General features: G+C 70.5%; 3 protein-coding genes across 7 annotated transcripts in view; 1 reads left to right on the top strand and 2 right to left on the bottom strand.

The window, feature by feature from the left end:
* Positions 1–10,062, top strand: part of ZBTB46 (zinc finger and BTB domain containing 46) — a 52,691-nt gene extending 42,629 nt beyond the window's left edge. For 3 of the 4 annotated variants that reach the window (XM_072801782.1, XM_072801783.1, XM_072801784.1), the window contains exons 4-5: positions 4,558–4,733; positions 7,308–10,062. In XM_072801782.1, the coding sequence (XP_072657883.1) occupies positions 4,558–4,733; positions 7,308–7,676 (545 nt within the window). In that variant the 3' untranslated portion in view covers positions 7,677–10,062. Of the gene's footprint in view, positions 1–4,557; positions 4,734–7,307 lie in introns of those variants that run through there. The other variant, XR_012018870.1, reaches the window with a different exon arrangement.
* Positions 9,743–13,420, bottom strand: SLC2A4RG (SLC2A4 regulator). Its single transcript, XM_072799743.1, has 8 exons — positions 13,313–13,420; positions 13,026–13,180; positions 12,150–12,259; positions 11,518–11,699; positions 11,345–11,445; positions 11,025–11,265; positions 10,826–10,917; positions 9,743–10,736 (listed from the first exon to the last, which is right to left on the bottom strand). Exons 1-8 carry the CDS (start codon positions 13,418–13,420, stop codon positions 10,625–10,627), a joined length of 1,101 nt encoding a protein of 366 aa, XP_072655844.1. The 3' UTR covers positions 9,743–10,624.
* Positions 13,421–14,097: 677 nt separating this feature from the next.
* Positions 14,098–16,578, bottom strand: LIME1 (Lck interacting transmembrane adaptor 1). 2 transcript variants are annotated; one of them, XM_072801771.1, is made up of 6 exons: positions 16,366–16,578; positions 15,408–15,525; positions 15,230–15,281; positions 15,072–15,159; positions 14,614–14,975; positions 14,098–14,525 (listed from the first exon to the last, which is right to left on the bottom strand). In XM_072801771.1, the coding sequence occupies exons 1-6, from the start codon at positions 16,535–16,537 to the stop codon at positions 14,214–14,216; spliced, it is 1,104 nt and encodes a 367-aa protein (XP_072657872.1). In that variant the 5' UTR covers positions 16,538–16,578; the 3' UTR covers positions 14,098–14,213. The 2 variants fall into 2 exon arrangements, with proteins under 2 accessions (XP_072657872.1, XP_072657873.1); XM_072801772.1 differs by having other exon boundaries at positions 16,083–16,509.
* Between the last annotated feature and the right edge of the window lie 4 nt (positions 16,579–16,582).

Below are 16,582 nucleotides of genomic sequence, written 5' to 3'. Positions count from 1 at the left end.
TACCCGCCATCGGGCTGTGTCCAGTAGGAGGGAGAGGATGCACCCGGGAGCCGCGTGGGCACCACCACCCGTGGGGTCGTGGGGTCGTGCCATTGGATCCAGCACACGGCGAAGGGGAACAGGCGCCGCGTGGGGCAGTTGGAGGGGGACCTCTGCAGACTGCGTGGCCAGAGAAGCCAAAGCCCCCCCGTGCGCCCCGCAGTACAGAGCCCTGCAGCAGACGCCCGGGGTCGGAGGTGGGGCGGGCATCGCTGGGCCGCGGGGGGGAGGGGGGCAGCGACGTGGCCGGGCCTCAGGAGTGTGGGGAGTGTGCGGACACCCGCGCCCTCCGGGCTCTGGGTCAGGAAGCCCCCGGGAAACAGCTTGGGCTCCTCGGAGCATCGCTCAATCCCGGCACAGAGCGGTCGGCAGCCTCAGGGCTGAGGAGCAGAATGTGGGGTCCGTGTTTGCATCCGTTTCTGAAACGTCCTCGAAGTAGTCTTCTGGAAATTACCATCAGAGGAAGAAGGGCGAGATCCAGCTGGTTCCACCAGGGAAGGCGCGCGTGCTCTTGGGCAGAAGGCCGCCCCCCCCCCCCCGCCCGCACGTCTGGCCGCGACCTGCGGGTCCCGTGAGCACCTGCGTGGCCCCTGGGAGTCTGACGTGGTCGCGCGGCGCATCTCCCTCCAGGGCCTGATCGCCGCACGTCGCGAGGCCGGGGCTCCAGGGTGGGCGGCCGCGCGTGGCACTTGCTGTTCTTGCAGCCGCGTTTCTGCCAAACCAGAGGCAGGTGGGGACAACCCGGCGGCGGCCCCCGAGGCCCCGCTCTTCTTGGTCCCGAGCCTCCCCTTGGCGTCGGGCCGCGACCCGGGCGTGGGCGTGGGCTGGGACAGAGGCCCGAGCCTGGGTTCCAGTGGGTGCCTTCCCAGCGGCTCGAGCTCCGCCTCACACGGGCTCCCGGGGCTTCCCGGCGGCCCCAAGGAGGAGCCCACCCGGCGTGGGGAGTCTTCGAAGGCCCCAGGCTGCGAATCACAGGTTGTACGAGCCTTAGGTTCCCTCCAAGAGGAAGCTCTTTCAGTCACGACAGCCGCTGAAGTCTCTCCTCCGTGCTCACAATGCCGTTCACGAAGTGAGGGGTGGACTGCTGCCCCCCACGCAAGAGCCGGCCGGGTCCTAATCCCTGGAACCTGCGAGTGGGACCCTAAGTGGGAAAGAAGGGTCTTTGCAGGTGCAGCCAAGTCCGATCACCTTGGAAAACCCAAGCTGGACCTCAATCCAAGGACGTGCGTCCTTATAAGGGACGGCGAGGGGCCACACGAAGGAGGCACAGATGGGAGGGCGCCCGGCCCCCAGCGAGGACCCCCGCCCGCGCCTCGCAGGGAACGTGTCCGGGCCGTGAAGCCGCCCTCGCTGCTCTGGCAGAGGCAACAAACGAGCACAGGAAACGCCAAAACGTGTCCTCACGGCGTGGGCCCTGCTCCCGGTCGCCGCCCGGCCACCCCTGCCTGTGCGTTCTAGATTGTTTTTCTAGGGAAAAGAAAAAAAAAACGCAGTACTTCACCACGGACACAGATTTTTTTTTTTTCACGTGGAAGTCTGCGTTGTTAAATACAGACGGCCAGAATGCATAATTCAGCATTTTAACTTTCGTGTTTATGGAAGCAGAATAGAAGCCATGAATAAATACGTTCTCAAAAAAAAAGGTTGTTTTAAATAAAATAACATAAAAGTTCATTTCCTCTCTTCCCCCTCTCCATCCCGGAGTGGGTGGCGCCTTTGCTTTATTCGGTGATAGTGGAAAAGCGGGATCGCCGTGCCTCGGAAAGCTGCCACGGCGGCAAGTGTGTCGGGGCCGAGGGACGGCGGAGGGCGCGGGCCGGGTGCGCGGCTTTCCCTGTCCCCTGTCCTGCCGTAGGGACGCCGGAGCCCCCCCTGCCCCGGGACCACAGGCTGAGCTGCTCCCTCGGGAAGGGTGGCCGCTCCCTGGCTCTGCACACAGCCCAGAGTCTCCCTCTTGTCCCCAGCCGTGGGCCGTGCGTGCCAGCGAGGACGGGCGTCGGGTCCCGTCACACCCAGCGTGGCTCCGCAGGGAGCGTGGCAGCCGGGACAGCCAGGCAGTGTTCGCTCCGGAGGCGATCGGATGCGTGCGCACTCCTGTAGGGACCCCACCGAGTCGTGGTCCATAGGGCCGACCCACGGAAGCCGCGTGGGTGTTCGACAGCAGCGTCTCCACGTGGCTGGAAGGGGTTGCACGGACAGATGGCCGCCACGTGTTAAGTGGAAGCTGTCCTCTGAAACTGTACGTTGTAGTCCCAATCCTGTGGTCTTTTATAAGGATTTTATTCATTCATTCCTGAGAGATGCAGGCCGAGGGAGAAGCAGGCTCCCTGTGGGGAGCCCGACGTGGGACCCGATCCTGGGACCCGGGGTCACGCCCGAGCTGAAGGCAGACCCTTGACCGCTGAGCCCCCAGGGGGTCCCTCCAATTCATGTTTTAAAAATGTGTTTGTGGAAAAGATTCTCCGCAGATGTTAGGCTGCTGACCAGGTCATGTTCGTGGGCGCGGGGGGTGTGTGTGGCTCCCACCTGCCATCCTGGGCCTCCCGGGTGGTCCCACCGAGCTCCCGTCTCCCCCAGGGTGGCACCCCCTTCCACCCCCAGTCCCCGAAACGCACGCCCTGCACACATGCGACCAAACATGTGAGAAGCTCCTAAGTGTAAGAAGATGCTTGACTTCTGTGGACAGGACGGGGACTTCTGCGTGATGCTGGCGGGGACGCGGCGGCGGGTGGGCATCCACGGGGCGAGCAGGCGGCCGGGATCCAGGCTGTGGCGTCGCTGGGAGCTGTGGCGAAGTGCACACGGCCTGCTGCTGGTGCCGTGATGGCCTGAGTAGGGGTGCACGTCCTCCTGGGAGTGTCCCCGTAGGGACTGGGCCTTGGGGCCCAGAGCTCTTGGGTGCACGGTGGGAGGACGGCACTCGCAGCACGTCTCGTGGGTGGTCTCGCTGGAAAATAAATACGGGTTGCTTAGGTATGTAGATGCTCTTTAAGGGGTCTTGGGAGAAACACTTTAAAAACCCCCCAAAAAAGAACAGAAACCCAGCAGAGACGGATTGAGGGCGCTGGGCTGGCTCAGTCAGTGGAGCGTAGGACCTTGGAGCTCTTGGGGTGGTGAGTTCGAGCCCCATGATGGGTGTGGAGCCTACTTAAAGAAAAAGAGGAAACACTGTTCCCCACGTTTAAGGGGGTGTGAGAACCAGCCCAGCCCAAGGGAGCCTGGGGGCCGCTGTGCTTGGGGTCATTTCCCCGGTGAGTTGTCCGTGGCTGGTGTTGGACCAGCAGAGTGGACTTAGGGGCCGTGGGCGTGGCTTGGGGTGACGGTGGTGAGGGTCCCCGCTTCTGGGTGGCTCAGTGGGTGGCGCAGTGCTGTGGGGACAGAGGTGGTCACCCCTCCGCCCCGGGGCCCTGGGTGACCTCAGCTTTCCCGGGTCCCGCTCTCGTGGGCCGTGTTGCTCGGGGTATTGGTTTTCCTCTCTGCCTCCTCTGGGCGCCTGCAGGGGCGGTGGCGGCGGCGTCCAGGGCTCGCACACGGACCCTCGTGGGGCCCGGGACACGCCCGGCCGAGGTGTGCACCCCTGGGCCTCGGCCTCGGCCCGCGCTCTTGACGGTGGGGGGCCGCGGTCTGTTTGGGGCGCTGGTGCCGGTGCGGCCGTGGTTGTAGGGCGGGCGGCCCCCAGCAGGCCCCTGGCCCGGCCCCCCAGGACCTGGGTCGCCCCCCAGCCCGGGGCGGTGACGGCTCAGGGCGTCCTCGGGCTAACGTGCTGCTGGCTGGGTGCTCGCTCGCGGGGGCCGGCGCCGGCGCCGGGGGGGCGCCCTGCACGGTGGGGCTGCGCGGGGACCCCGGACCCCGGACCCCGGACCCCGGAGTGCCAGCCCCGCGCCCCCCGCGCCCCCCGCGCCCCGCGCCGCCCGCAGCCAGGACGGCCTGACGCCAGGCCCCGAGATGTGGGAGCGCAGGGCGGGGCGGGCCAACCCCGGGCGGAGGCCGCGTCCGCCCCGCCCCCCCCCCCGCGTCCGCCCCCCGCGCCAGCACCTCTGCGCCCGAGCTGAGCGGGGAGGCCGCGGCCGAGGCTTGGGGGCGCTCTGCCTCCCGGCGGCGGGCTGGGCACGGCCGGGCCTCCCTGGTCTGTCGGGCGGGTGTCCCGTCCCGGTCGTGCGCCGACGCCCCGCGTTTGCTCCCGGCTGCGGCGGCGCCTCTCCTCCTGGGCAGGTGGACGCGCCGGCGGGTGGGCCCGAGGCCGGGGGCTGCGGGGGAACAGGGTGCGCGGCTGCGGGGCCTGCGGGGGGCGGGGCCTGCGGGGGCGGGGCCTGCGGGGGCGGGGCCTGCGGGGGCGGGGCCTGCGGGGGCGGGGCCTGCGGGGCGGGGCGGTGTACGGACCGCGGGGCGGGGAGGGGGCGGGGCCGGCGGGGCCGGCGGGGGCGGGGCCTGCCGGGGGCGGGGCCTGCGGGGCGGGGAGGGGGCGGGGCCTGCGGGGCGGGGCGGGGCGGGGCCGCGGCTGACGCCGTGTCGTTGCAGTGAACGAGTTCACCGTGATCCGGAAGAAGTTCAAGTGCCCGTACTGCAGCTTCTCCGCCATGCACCAGTGCATCCTCAAGCGGCACATGCGCTCCCACACGGGCGAGCGGCCCTACCCCTGCGACATCTGCGGCAAGAAGTTCACGCGGCGGGAGCACATGAAGCGGCACACGCTGGTGAGCGCGGGGGCGGGGGCGGGGGCGGGGGCCGGGGGGCGCGGACCGGGGCGCGGGGGCGGGGACCGGCCAGGCTCCCCCGCGCTGGGCCGAGGGTCGGGGGCGGCTGCCGCGCGGGGCCCAGGACGCGCGGGACCCCCGAGCCCGCCGCCCGACGAGCTCCCGCCCTGGCCCCGGCCCGTGTCCCGCCGCGGGGTCACCCCTGCCCCGGCCGAGCCCCACCCCCCCCGGCTCCCTGCGGCCTCCCAAGCCAGGACTCGGGGTGCGCCGGGCCGTGGATCCGCTTGGCCGGGCGGGAGGCGACAGGGGAGGTGGTCGGTGCAGGAGGCAGACTCGCCGGGACCCGTGGGGCAAGGCCCGGGCGGCGAGGTGAGCCCCGCCCGGCACAGCCTGCACCGCGTCGTCCCCCGTCTCCCGAGACGCAGGCTCAAGGCGGCCCGGGCCGAGGCGCTGGAGGTGGCCCTGGGCGGCGGCGGCCGCGATAGGGCACTGGGGCTCGGGGCTCGGGGCTCGGGGTTCGGGGCTCGTCGCGGGAGGGAACCCCAGAGGTGTGGGGAGCCGCCTGCGGGGTGCACAGGCTTGGGACCCCCCGCGTGCCGACCCGCTGCCCGTCAGGAGCAGACCCCCCAGGACGCGTGGGGGCCGCATCGGGGCGACGAGGTGACCCGGGTGCCCCAGCTCAAGGGGGGCGGGCGCTGGGGGAGGGCGGCTGGCTGCTGGCAGGGTGAGCCGTGGAGGAGGGGGGCTGCTGTGCGCCCGTCTGTGGGGTGGGGGGGCTGCGGCTCCCAGATTTCCCCCACGTGGATCCTGCCGTTGGCCCCCAGCTCGGGGCAGGCTCACTGGCCCGTTGTTGTATCTTCCAAGGAGGACACTGGGGACGAGGCCCAGGGAGGCTCCCTGGGGTCAGGCGGCAGAGCTGGGGGGCAGCCCCGGGACCGGGGGGAGCGCAGCCCCACTGACTGAGGGACGTCCCGTGGCCCCAGCCTGCAGTGTCGCCCCCGGCGGGGTCGAGCGGGGCAGCGGCAGCCCCGGCCCCAGACAGCAGGTCTGTGAGGCCAGTGGCTGCGGTGCCCTGAGGCCTCCACCCACAGCTGCCCTGGGCCGAGCGTCCCTTTCTGCAGAGCCCCCGGGAGCCACAGAGGTTAGAGGGGTGTGTCCACCGGTGCCCACATTGTTCCCACTCGGGAGAGGAGCGGCGGCTTGCTTGGTGCGCCCCAGCGCCGGACAGGACAGGCGTGTCTGAGGGTGATGACATCGTTTCTTTAGCAAAACCACATCACCGCTTCGGGAAACGTGGATCCCAACGATCCGCTCAGTGTGCTCGTGGCCCGGTGCCCGTGGACGGGGCCGGATTTCCATCCTGGGCTCCTGCGTGGGCCACGGGGAGGATCACACATCCCTGAAAATGTACTTCAAATGTGTGCAGGTTCGCTTTTTTCTGAGAAGCAGCTCTGTATCTTCCCCTTTAATTAGTCGGGGGCCCCCGACTGCAGGGACGCAGCTGAACCCCGCGGGCAGCAGGTGGCAGTGAGGGCTCTCCATGTTAGCTCGTCCTGCAGGGGCCCTTCTGTGTGGACGTGGCGCTTGCGTGTGCTGCGCAGGGGCCGGGAGTCGTGTGGACGGCGGGGTCTCGGGAGCCGCGTCCCACCCAGGATGAGCCACGGGTTGCCATGGCGCCTGCATCCTCCCACTCTCTTCCTGCCATTTGTTTGTTAGGACAGGTGCCCAGCCATCTGGTGCTGGCCGAGTGGCTCCCTGCGACACCTCTGTCGCTCCCGGGCGTCCTGGCACAGCCCCCAGGCCTCTGCAGGGGAGCCCAGGCCCGGAAGCACCCCAGGGGGTGCCGCCTGCTGCTGCCCAGCCAGGCCTGCTCTCAGATCAGTGCTCGGAAGGGGCTAAGGAAGCCCTGGGGAGGGAGGGTCCCGGGGCCACGTGGTCCGAGGCTCCGTTTCTAGAATCAGAACGTGTGGGGGCCCGGCCTGTCGGCACTGCTCAGCAGTGAAGGTTCGAGCCGTGATCTTGCCGTCGGGGTCTGTGGAAGGCGCGACCAGGAGGGCGGGCTGTTCCTGAGGGTCTGTGGAGACACCGGGCTGGAGGCAACGGGGTCCCTCCGACGGTGCAGCACCCAGGACAGGGACCCATCGGTCAGGGGCCGTTCCAGGTGCGGAGCAAGGACTCCGCTCAGCAGACCTCGTCCACTGTGATGCCACTGGCCCTGTTCTTCCCACCGTGATGGGGTTTCCCGCGTTGCTCCGGGACTCTGGGGAATTCAGGGGGGGCCAGGAGTTGAGATCAACTGTGCTGCTCCCTCCTGCACCGACCGCCCCTGCCCTCCCCTGGCCCCTGCACCGACTGCCCCACGCTGACCGCCCCGGCCCCCCGCACCAACCGCCCTGTGTTCCCCCACCCCTCCACCCTGCACTGACTGCCCATCCCCCACACCGACTGCCCCACACCGACTGCCCGTCCCTCCGCACTGACCACCCCGTCCCTGTCCCTGTCCCCCCACACTGACCGCCCCCGCCCCGCACCGACCTCTGGTCCCCCTGCACTGACCGCCCCGTCCCCCCGCAGGTCCACAGCAAGGACAAGAAGTACGTGTGCAAGTTGTGCAGTCGTGTGTTCATGTCGGCTGCCAGCGTGGGCATCAAGCACGGCTCGCGGCGCCACGGCGTGTGTGCCGACTGCGCAGGCCGAGGCGTGGCCGGACCCCTGGACAGCGGGGGCGCCGAGGGCTCTCCTGAGCTGTTCCCCGGCGACGGGCCTTACCTGGAGGACCCCGACGACCCGCGGGGGGACGGGGAGGAGGAGCTGTGCGAAGACGAGGACGAGGTGGGCCTGGCCCACGAGGACGCGCTGCTGGCGGCCGAGAAGGACGAGGACTCACCGCGGGGACCCGGCAGCCCCCCGGGGGCACCCGACAAGGACTTCTGGATCTCCTAGGCCCTGGGCTGGGCGCATGCATTTCTGAGGATCGGCTCCCGCCCGGGCCCGGGCCCCCAGAGCCGAGCAGGGGACCCGGGGGCGGCAGACCGAGCGCCCGTTCCCACATGTCTGCGGGTCGTGGAGGGTCCCCGGCAGGTACGTGTGCGCAGGCACCCTGGGAGCCTTGAGGGCGGCCCGGCGGGCGCCGTGGTGGCGTCGGGGATGTCGAGGCAGGTTTTGCGTAGTCCGAGGTCCGGTGCCGGAGCCCCCGCCCCCGCTCTGCGCCCCCTTCCTCGGCAGCCCGGTCGCGGCCCGTGTCGCGGTGGCGGCCCGGGCTTTGGTGCTTCACTTCCAACAGCTGCAGACGCCCCGCGGCCGAGGACCCCCAGGTGCTATGTTCCCGTGGCGGCGGGAGCGCGCTGCTCTGCTGCGGGTCGGTGCTCCCACCCGGCCGCTCCGTCCCTCGGAGCCTGGGCGCCGCGTCCTGCGTGCACTTCCTCGGGGCCCGGGGTCGCGGCCCCAGCTATGCCACCCTCCGTGCCCAGCCCCGCGGACCCTCCTGGGTGGCCTTGCCTTGTTGCTGCTAACCCCGGGCGGTGCCGCCCCGCGTGCTGCCCACACCTCCCCGCGTGGTGGCCGGCCTCGGGGGACGGGGGCCTCGGGGTGGCCGCACACGCTCCCCGGCCGTCCTGCTGTCCCTCGGGGGCGCCTCTCGGCCAGACTCTCTGGGGCGCACAGGCGCCCCGGCCCTCCCCGCCGCCCCCGCCGCACTTTGCCCACATTTCGGCCGTGCGGGCGGCACCTGCGGGCCTGGTAGAGACCCAGGCCGGGCCTGCAGGCCCCTTCCCCTCCCCCTCCGCCCCCCCAGGCTGCGGGCCGTGCCCCTCTCTTCCTTCCTGGGGGAAAGGGGAGACATGCACGGCGGTAGGGGGAGGTGGCCTGCAGCCTCGTGGGGGTCGTGGGGTCGGGACCAGGGGCAGGGCCGCCCCCCCCCCGCCCTTCCCGGGGGCCCTGCCCACCCCACTCCTGCCCCCTCCACGGGGCACCCTGCCCGCCCCCCCCCACCCGGGGCGCCAGGAGCTCCCCTCGCTGCCTTTCTCGGAGCCGGCGCTCCGCTCACGGGGCCTCAGAGCTGCGTCCCCCCCACCCCCCGACCTTCGGACCCTTTTCTAAACCGCCCCACTTTCTTACAAATGTATTTGGAAACCAGACCTTTGCTACCACCAGTGTCTCTGGGTTTTGTACCGGTCCCACCGCCCAGGCCGCGCCGGCCGCCTCCGCCTCCGCTCTCAGGACACCTGCTCTCTGACCCGCTCCCCGCTGGGCGCTGCCGGTGCCACCGGGCGTCTCTTTCCTTCAAAGCAACACTGTCCCGGCCCGGGGCCCAGTCCCGCCCGCGCCCCGCCGACCGCACCACCTCCCAGGAGGCGCCGAGGGAGAAGAGTGTAATGAAGGGGTTTTTTTTACGTGACTGGTTTTTTTTTTTTTTTTAAATCAATGTTTAAACGAATAAATATTTTTTTATGAAGAGGAAAAAATGTGTAGATTACATTTCACGTTTTGTACTTTTCTGTTCGTGTCTGTATTTTGGTGTTTGCAACACCAAAGTGGGAGATGCAGTCCGTGGAGTGGCGCGCTCTTTGGGGCTGGGGGGGCACGGGGCCCTAGGACTTTTGTATCAAGCTCTGGATCCTGACCAGGTTGTACATTTGGACTCTGGGTTTTGGGAAACAGTCATAACACTGCCAGGACCGCACAGGGACCTCGACGCGAGAGACACAGCTACTGCTTCCAACTTTGCACATCTTCCTTTTTAAAAAAGAAACTCTGAGAAAATGCAAAAACTGGAACTTTTTGCAATATTATGAAAGATGATCTTATTTTCGCTCATTCTGTGACATGTGCAACGCTTAAGAAAGCCATACTTAATGGTTGTTTTTATTTTTTAGATTCTATATTGTGTTTTGTATGTGGCCCTTTCGGAACTACTTGTAGTGAGGGTGCTGTGTGTGTGCTTTTCTTAAATATTTATTTTTTCAACATGCTTCCAACCTGTCAACAAAAACAAAACAGACAAAAAAGGGCAGTGTTTGAAAATTGTTTTCTTTTTTTCCTTGGGGATAATCTATATTATATCAACTTTATATTAACGATCATAAACCTGTGTTTGTATCGGAGATGTGCGGAATATTTGGGAGAAGACTTTGGTGAGCGGTTGGCAGGAAATCACAGCTGTCGCCGTCTGTAGCCACAGGGCAGGTGGACGATATCCTCTGCTGGTCTCGCACCTGCCGCCTGCGGGGTGAGCTCTGGGCCTGCCTGGGGCGTCTCCTTCCTGTGACGGGTTAGCCTAGACATTCTTGCAAAGCTTCCACTTTCAATAAACTGGGAAATTGCTGCTCAAGCCGACGCCTCGTGTTTCACAGCGTCCCCTCCCGCGGCGTCAGGGACGGAGCTCTGCGGCCCGCGGCCCGGCCTCCCCATCCCCAGCACGCCCGCCTGTGCCAGGGTCTCAGTCCCGCGTCCCTCCCCCCAGGAGGCAGACACGGCTTCTGGAAAAACCCCACATCTTTAATTTTTCTCCTTGCCTGGCGCGGCCCAGACCCGAGACACCTGAGCTTCGCGATACAAATGTCAGCCCCCGGAGCCCTGGAACCGGCAGGTTAAGTGCGGGCAGGGGAGGCCCCTCCCTGTCGCCCCTCAAAGTGCATCACACACTGGCCCCGTGCGGCCCATCCCATCCGCACCCTGACAGGGCCACCCTGGGGGCCTCGGGCCAAGGGGACAGCCCTGAGGTTTGGCTTTAGTGCAAAAGGCTGGTTTCTTCAGAGGCACTTTGAGTGGTGGGACGCCCCCACCCCCTGGGGGGGCCAGCGGCTTCCAGAGACCCTGCCGCGGGGGAGGCGGGGGGGGGGGGTGGGTAGCTTATTCCTCCCAGTCCTGGCGGCCGGCGGCCGGGGCGGCGCTCAGTCCAGGAAGCGCTGGCAGGCCTTTTTCCAGCGGCAGGCCGTACACCACAGGTCCCGGTGCTCCATGCCGTACACCTTGCGGCACTTCTTGGCATCACCTCGGGGCTTCCTGCGGGCACACGGAGACGGCGGGGGCTGAGGCTGGCCCGGGCCCTTCCCCGCCTGACGCCTGCCCGGGCCCCTCGACGCATCACGCACCTCGGGCTGGCGCCAAGCTTGGAGGGCAGGGTCGGCACGCAGGTCCTGAGGGCGGCGGGCTGCGGCTCCAGGCGGAGGGGGGCCAGGCAGCCCTGAGAGGAGACACAGCTGCGTCCTCTCCCGGGCCTGAGCACCCCGACCCTCCCCCAGCCGCTGCCCGGGGCTCGCCCCCCCGGAAGGCGGCGTCCCCGCGGCACACCTCTCGGGGTGCCGCCGAGCTCAGCAGCGGGACCCGGGGCAGGGCCAGCGGGCGCAGCAGGCTGGACAGGCTGGGTGGCTCGGGCAGCTCCAGGCGGGGGAAGGCGGGCGGCGCGGGGGCCGTGGGGCACACGGGGGACAGGCCGGACAGCCCGTCTGCCAGCACGTCCACGCCAACGTCCAGCTCTGTGTAGTAGAAGTCCTCCTCACCGTCGCTCTGCTCCGGCTCTGCCTGCCGCCTGCTGGGGACACCACGGGCGGGAGCTGAGGCCCTGGTCCACCCGGCTTGCCCCCCCCCCCCACCTGCCGGCCCCACCGCACCCCAGGTGCACCAGGCGGATGTGTCTCTGCATCCCGGAGGCCGTGCTCAGCACCTTCCCACACCGCTTCCATAGACACTGGAACAGGACCTGCACTGAGCTCTGGGTGACAAGGGCTGGTGGTCAGGCTTGGCCACCGTGTCCACCCCGCCCTGAGGGCTGCCTCAGGCTCACCTTCCTCTTCCTTGGGGCAGGTTCCCCAAACAGGAAATGGGCTGTCTCGGAGGGCAGTGGGGGTGACGGGGTGGATGGAGAGGACTGGTCACTGGCCAGGTCCCAGCCCCAGTCTCCGCTGCTGCTGCTGCAGCTGCCCAGTGGCCGCGCCAGGGTCTCCTTCCAGGGCTCCAGGCCAGGCTCTGTGGGGACGCGCCGGCACCCATGTCAGGGCTCCTGGCGGGCCCAGGCCGCCCGGCAGAAACTGCCGCCGCAAGCCCCTGCACGCTGGGCCTGTTTGCAGGTGAGCGTGGGGGGTGCAGCGTTCTGGAGGAAGCAGCGGCCGGGAGCAACTGGCCCCCACTGCCTGAGATCCGGGCTCCCCAACACAGGGAACGACACACAGGGACACCCTGTGGGGGGCACGCCTGGCCAGCCAGGTGCAAGTGGGGGGCACAGGCTCACAGACCCGGGGCACTGCGGTGCTGGCCTTGGAGGGGCACGGGGGTCCTGGTGTCTGTTTCCGGCCTCACGAGATATTTAGGTGGCGGCGTCCCAGGCAAAGGACTTCCCCTTGCCCCAAGGGGTGGGCGAGCGCACGGTTAGCGACGACGGGTCCTGCCCTCCCTACCCAGGCCAGGTGTGTGTCTCACCTGGGCTGCAGGCTGCAGCTGGGGCCCCCAGCAGGAGGGGACTGGTTGACAGACTCGTGAGTGCGGCCGCAGCCATGACCTCATCCAGCCGGGACTTCCCTGGGGGGGCTCTGGAAGAGACGTGGGTGGCGTCCAGCAAGTACTTGAAGCCCCTCCCCTGGCCCAGCACACGTGCAGGCCTGGGCACTCGCGCGTGTGTGTGTGTGTGTGTGTGTGTGTGCACACGCGTGTGAGCGAGCCAGCTCCCTCCCTCCAGGCACAGGGCTGGAGGCCCGGCTCCTCCCCCGGCTCGGGTTACAGACCAAGTCTGCAGGAACCACCGGGAACCAGCAGCCGGGGTCCCCCCGCGGCCCGCGCCCCTGCAGCCCGGGCTCGCTCGCGGTGGTTCCCTCAGGCCCGGAGCTGGACCGCGCTGGGCCGGGGTCTCAGGCCCCCGCTCCGGCCGGGCGCAGCCGCCCCGGGGTCACACAGTGACCGGGGTTGTGCAACAGCAGCCGTGGGCCGCGGCCAGCCCGGGAGGGAGGGGCAGCGGCCGCGGCTCCGGTGCGAGCAGGGGGCCCGGCCCGCCTCCACCTGGGGACCCAGCGCGGGTGGGGCGCCCGGGAGGGCTCGGGCGGGGCTCGGGCGGGGCTGGGGCGGGCCTGGGGCGGGGCTGGGGGCCGCAGCCGAGGCCGGGCCTCCCGAGCGTCCTCCACCGCCCGCAGGCCCGGCCCGCGGGGGCCTGGGCGCCCCGCGCGGCTGCTCCGCTCCTCCGGGGCTGCAGGGCCGGGGCCGGGGCCGGGGCCGGGGCCGGACCGCGCGTGGGGGTCGGGAGGCACGTGCCCGCACCCCCCCGCCCCGCGCACCTGCGCACCTGCCGCGCGGGGCCCCGCTCACCTCTGCGCGGGCACCGGGACGTGCGCCGACGGCGTCCGGGGCCCCCCCGCCGCCCCCGCCCGCGCCCCCGGGGCCCCGAGGTGGGCGGCCCGCGGCTCCGGCTCCCGCGGCGGCGCGAACTCCGGGCCCGCGAAGCCGCCGCCCACGGCAGCGCCCTGCGGAAGGGGCAGGCTCAGCGGGCTCCCAGCCCCCCCCGCCCGCCCGCCCCGCCCCGGGCCCGGAGCCCGCGCAGCGCCGACGCCATCTTCGCGGCGCCCGAGCGCGGCCGGCGCCCCGCCCCCCGGTACCTGCGGCGGCGCGAGCACCGAGACGGGCGCGGCCGCGGGGTCCCGGCCGGCGGCGCGGGGCGGGGGGCAGCGGCCCGGGGCGGGCGGCGGAGGGCGCTGGGCCTCCATGGCCGGCCGGGCCGAGGCTGCAGCGACGAGGGCGGGCGCTCGGGACGCGGCCCCAGGCCGGGCGGGGCTGCCCGGGCCGCCGACCCCCGCCCGCGATCGGCCGCCGCCCGCGCCGCGCGGCCCGAAGCTGCCGGCCGGCCCCGCCCCGCCCCGCCCGCGGCCCCGCCCCCGCCCGCCCCCGCCGCGCGCCCATTGGCCGGCGCGCCGTGTCAACATCCCGGGCCGGGGCCGGCCGCGCTCCCATTGGCTGGCGCCGCGAGGCCCGGCCCGCCCCCCGCCGGCCCTCGGCCCTCGGCCCCGCGGAGCCCCGGCGCCCCCGCCCCCGCCCCCCCGCGGGGAGCCCGGAGCGCGGAGCCCGGTGACTGGCGGGTCCTGCGCAGGCTGCGGGCGCGGGGAGGGGCTCGGCCGCTGGCGGGCTTCCCGGGAGCAGGTTGTCCTTTAACGCGCGGCTGCCCACCTGCCCCCCGAGCTTACGTAACGCAGGGGCCGGGCGGCGGCGCGCTCCCTCCGGGCCAGGGCCCAGGCCCCACCCCCACCCCCCACCCCGGGGCGGTCAGCTCGCGGGCGCCGCCCCGGAGCTGCCCCCTGCGCAGGGTCCCGCGAGGCCTGAGCGGCGGACGGGCCCCTCCGGCCGGTCCCGGCCGGGCCTCCCGGCGGCAAGGAAAGCAGGCTGCGGGGCAGGGCTGCGGGGCGCCCGCAAGGGATTTATTAAGGCCTCGGGAGAGGGCGGCAGCCAGGGCCCCAGGGGCCTCGCAGGCGGGGAGCCAGGGAACGGGAGCCTACACGTGGCTGTTCAACAGGTGGGGCCGTGGAGACTCCTCCGAGGCTGAGGCTGGGGAAGCCGGGAGCCCCCAAGCCCGGCGCAGGTGCCCTCGGGCCGGAGCAGCGGGTTCCAGGCGCCCTGGGCCCCCATGTCCTGGATGCTCTCGTACACATTTTCCAGGAGGCCGTCATCCTTGCCCAGGCCCCCGAGCGGGAGGGTCTCGTGGGACTGGTCACTTCCCACAGCCAGAACCGCGTCGCTGCCCTTGGGGTCCAGCTGGTCTGCAGCAGTCCCTGGGTCCCTCTTTTTAGGCTTCCTGACCTTGGAGTACAGGATGTCCACCTGGAGAGAGAAAGCCCAGGGCGCGGTCGGCACCATCCTGCTCCTTCAAGGGCGCGCACAGCCCTACCCCGGCCCAGCCTCAGTTTACCTCAACAGCTGGGGTCGGCGCGGCCGTTCCCTGCCCCAGGCCCTGGGGGCCCTGAGCTGCTCCCTTGAGCCTCCGGATACAAGCATACTCAGCCACTTCGGGTCTGGGCTCAGGCCCAGGGCTGGCACGGCTGCTGGTGAGCCGTGCCCCTGCCCACACCGCGGGGCTGGCTGCCAGGCTGGCCCTGGGGACTGCGGCCAGCCCCACATTGGAATAGGTGGCCTCGGGGCCGATGGAAGGTGAGGCAGCAGCCGGTGAGAAGGGCGGTTCTCGGGGCGAGAAGGCCACCAGAGGTCGGCTGCTGCCTCTGGACACCTCCAGCCACTGCGGGCGCTGGACATCCATGCTGACAGGCCTCGGGACTAGGGGTGGGGTCAAGACAGAGGTCACTGGGGGGCAGTGCGCTCGCTGGGGGTGCAAGCCCCGCCCCCTGCCCCGCCTCTCCCACCTGGGCTCACCCCTGCAGCCGCCGGGGCCCCGGTGCAGCTCATGCAGTCTGGTGTCGGACTTGCTGAGGGTGCAGAGCGGGTGTCGTCTCAGCAGCAACTGGGGGCAAGGAAGGCTGGTGGGTCCTGTGCCGGCCCCGCCCTGGCCCCGGGGACAGCCTGGCACTCACCGCTTCCGCCTGCATCACCCGGCCCGGGGGCTGCTGCCTCTGCGCGCGCTTCCTGGGGGCAAGGGGGGTGTTTATGGGGGCCGAGGTGCCAGCCTCTGACCCGCGGCCCAGCAACCCCTCGGAGCCCCGCCCCCCACCGAACCCCCCACCCACCCTCCCCGCCCCGGGCCAGACATACCTGTGGCAGGCCGTGCACAGTGCCCACAGCCAGAGGAGCAGGGCAAGGCCCCCTAGGGCCCAGAGGACAGGCGGGGCTGGGGGCACCTGTGGCCCCATCCTGCGAAGCCAAGGTAGGCCTGGGGGCAAGAAGACAGGGGTGCTGGGGGCGGCCCCCTCCCCTGGGCGGGCTGACTCCCACACAGGAAACCCCAAGGCTCAGGCCCCTCCTTCCTCCAGAAGCACGGAGGCCGGAGGCCGGAGCCCTGGCACTCCCTTCCCGCCGCCGCCTCCGGAGGGGAGCTCTGCTTGGAGCAGGACCCGGAGGGTGGCTGTGCTCAGCCGGCGGGAGGTGGGGGGGGCAGCTGCGACCAGGCCCAGGGGCGCCGTGCCCACCGGAGCCTAAACCTGGGACCTAAGGACGCCCCGAGTCCCCGCCTTGGCCCTCTGAGGCCCAGGCCGCTCTCAGGTGATGCCCCCGGCCGCCCCCTGAGGGGCTGGGAAAGCAAGGGAGGGGTCAGCAGGGGGGGGAGGTCGCCTTGGCCCCGGGCGAGCACCCCCACCCCTTCCCCCAGGCTCTCACGCCGCTCCCCTCCCACCGCCCCTGCCATCGGCAGTCTTCCCAGGGCATCACCCGACCTCCCGACCTCCCGACCTGGGAGATGCTAGTCCACCCAGCCCCAGGGGGTGGGCTCACCTGGAAGGGGGCCCAGCGCTCGGCAGCTCCCGGGGGGCCTGCGGACCCGGCCCCTCCTCAGCCCCGTGTGGGGCAGGCCCCGCGGCTCGGGCCCCCGAGAGGTGCCTGTGTGCAGCCCTCAGCCGAGCTCCCCACCTCACTTCCTGCTGTGCATCTATCTCCTGCATCTCCCTCAGCCACTCAGCCGTCGCCATCACAGCCTCACCCACTGGCTGCAGCCCGCGCGGGGTGCAGACGCTGCCTGGTTGGGGTGTGCGGCGAGCCAGCGCTGCTCCGAGCCTACCTCCGGGCGTCTCCACCCACCATGAGCTGGGCCGGCGTGGGTCACGGGCCGGGGCGGCCTCGAGGCCTCCAGAACCTGGGGCTTCCTCCGGCCTCAGCAGCAGGGCTTCCCAAGGGCTCTTCACCGACCACGACCCCTTCAGTCCCACACATTTGCGGGTGCTGGGCAACATGGGCGGCCCCCAAGCTGCGACCCAGCTCGGAGCTGCTGGCGGAGC

The sequence above is a fragment of the Canis lupus genome, chromosome 26 (assembly GCF_048164855.1).
Source record: "Canis lupus baileyi chromosome 26, mCanLup2.hap1, whole genome shotgun sequence".
Taxonomy (NCBI): domain Eukaryota; kingdom Metazoa; phylum Chordata; class Mammalia; order Carnivora; family Canidae; genus Canis; species Canis lupus.
Note: the sequence above shows the minus strand (reverse complement) of the source record. Positions and strands in the feature narration are given on the sequence as shown.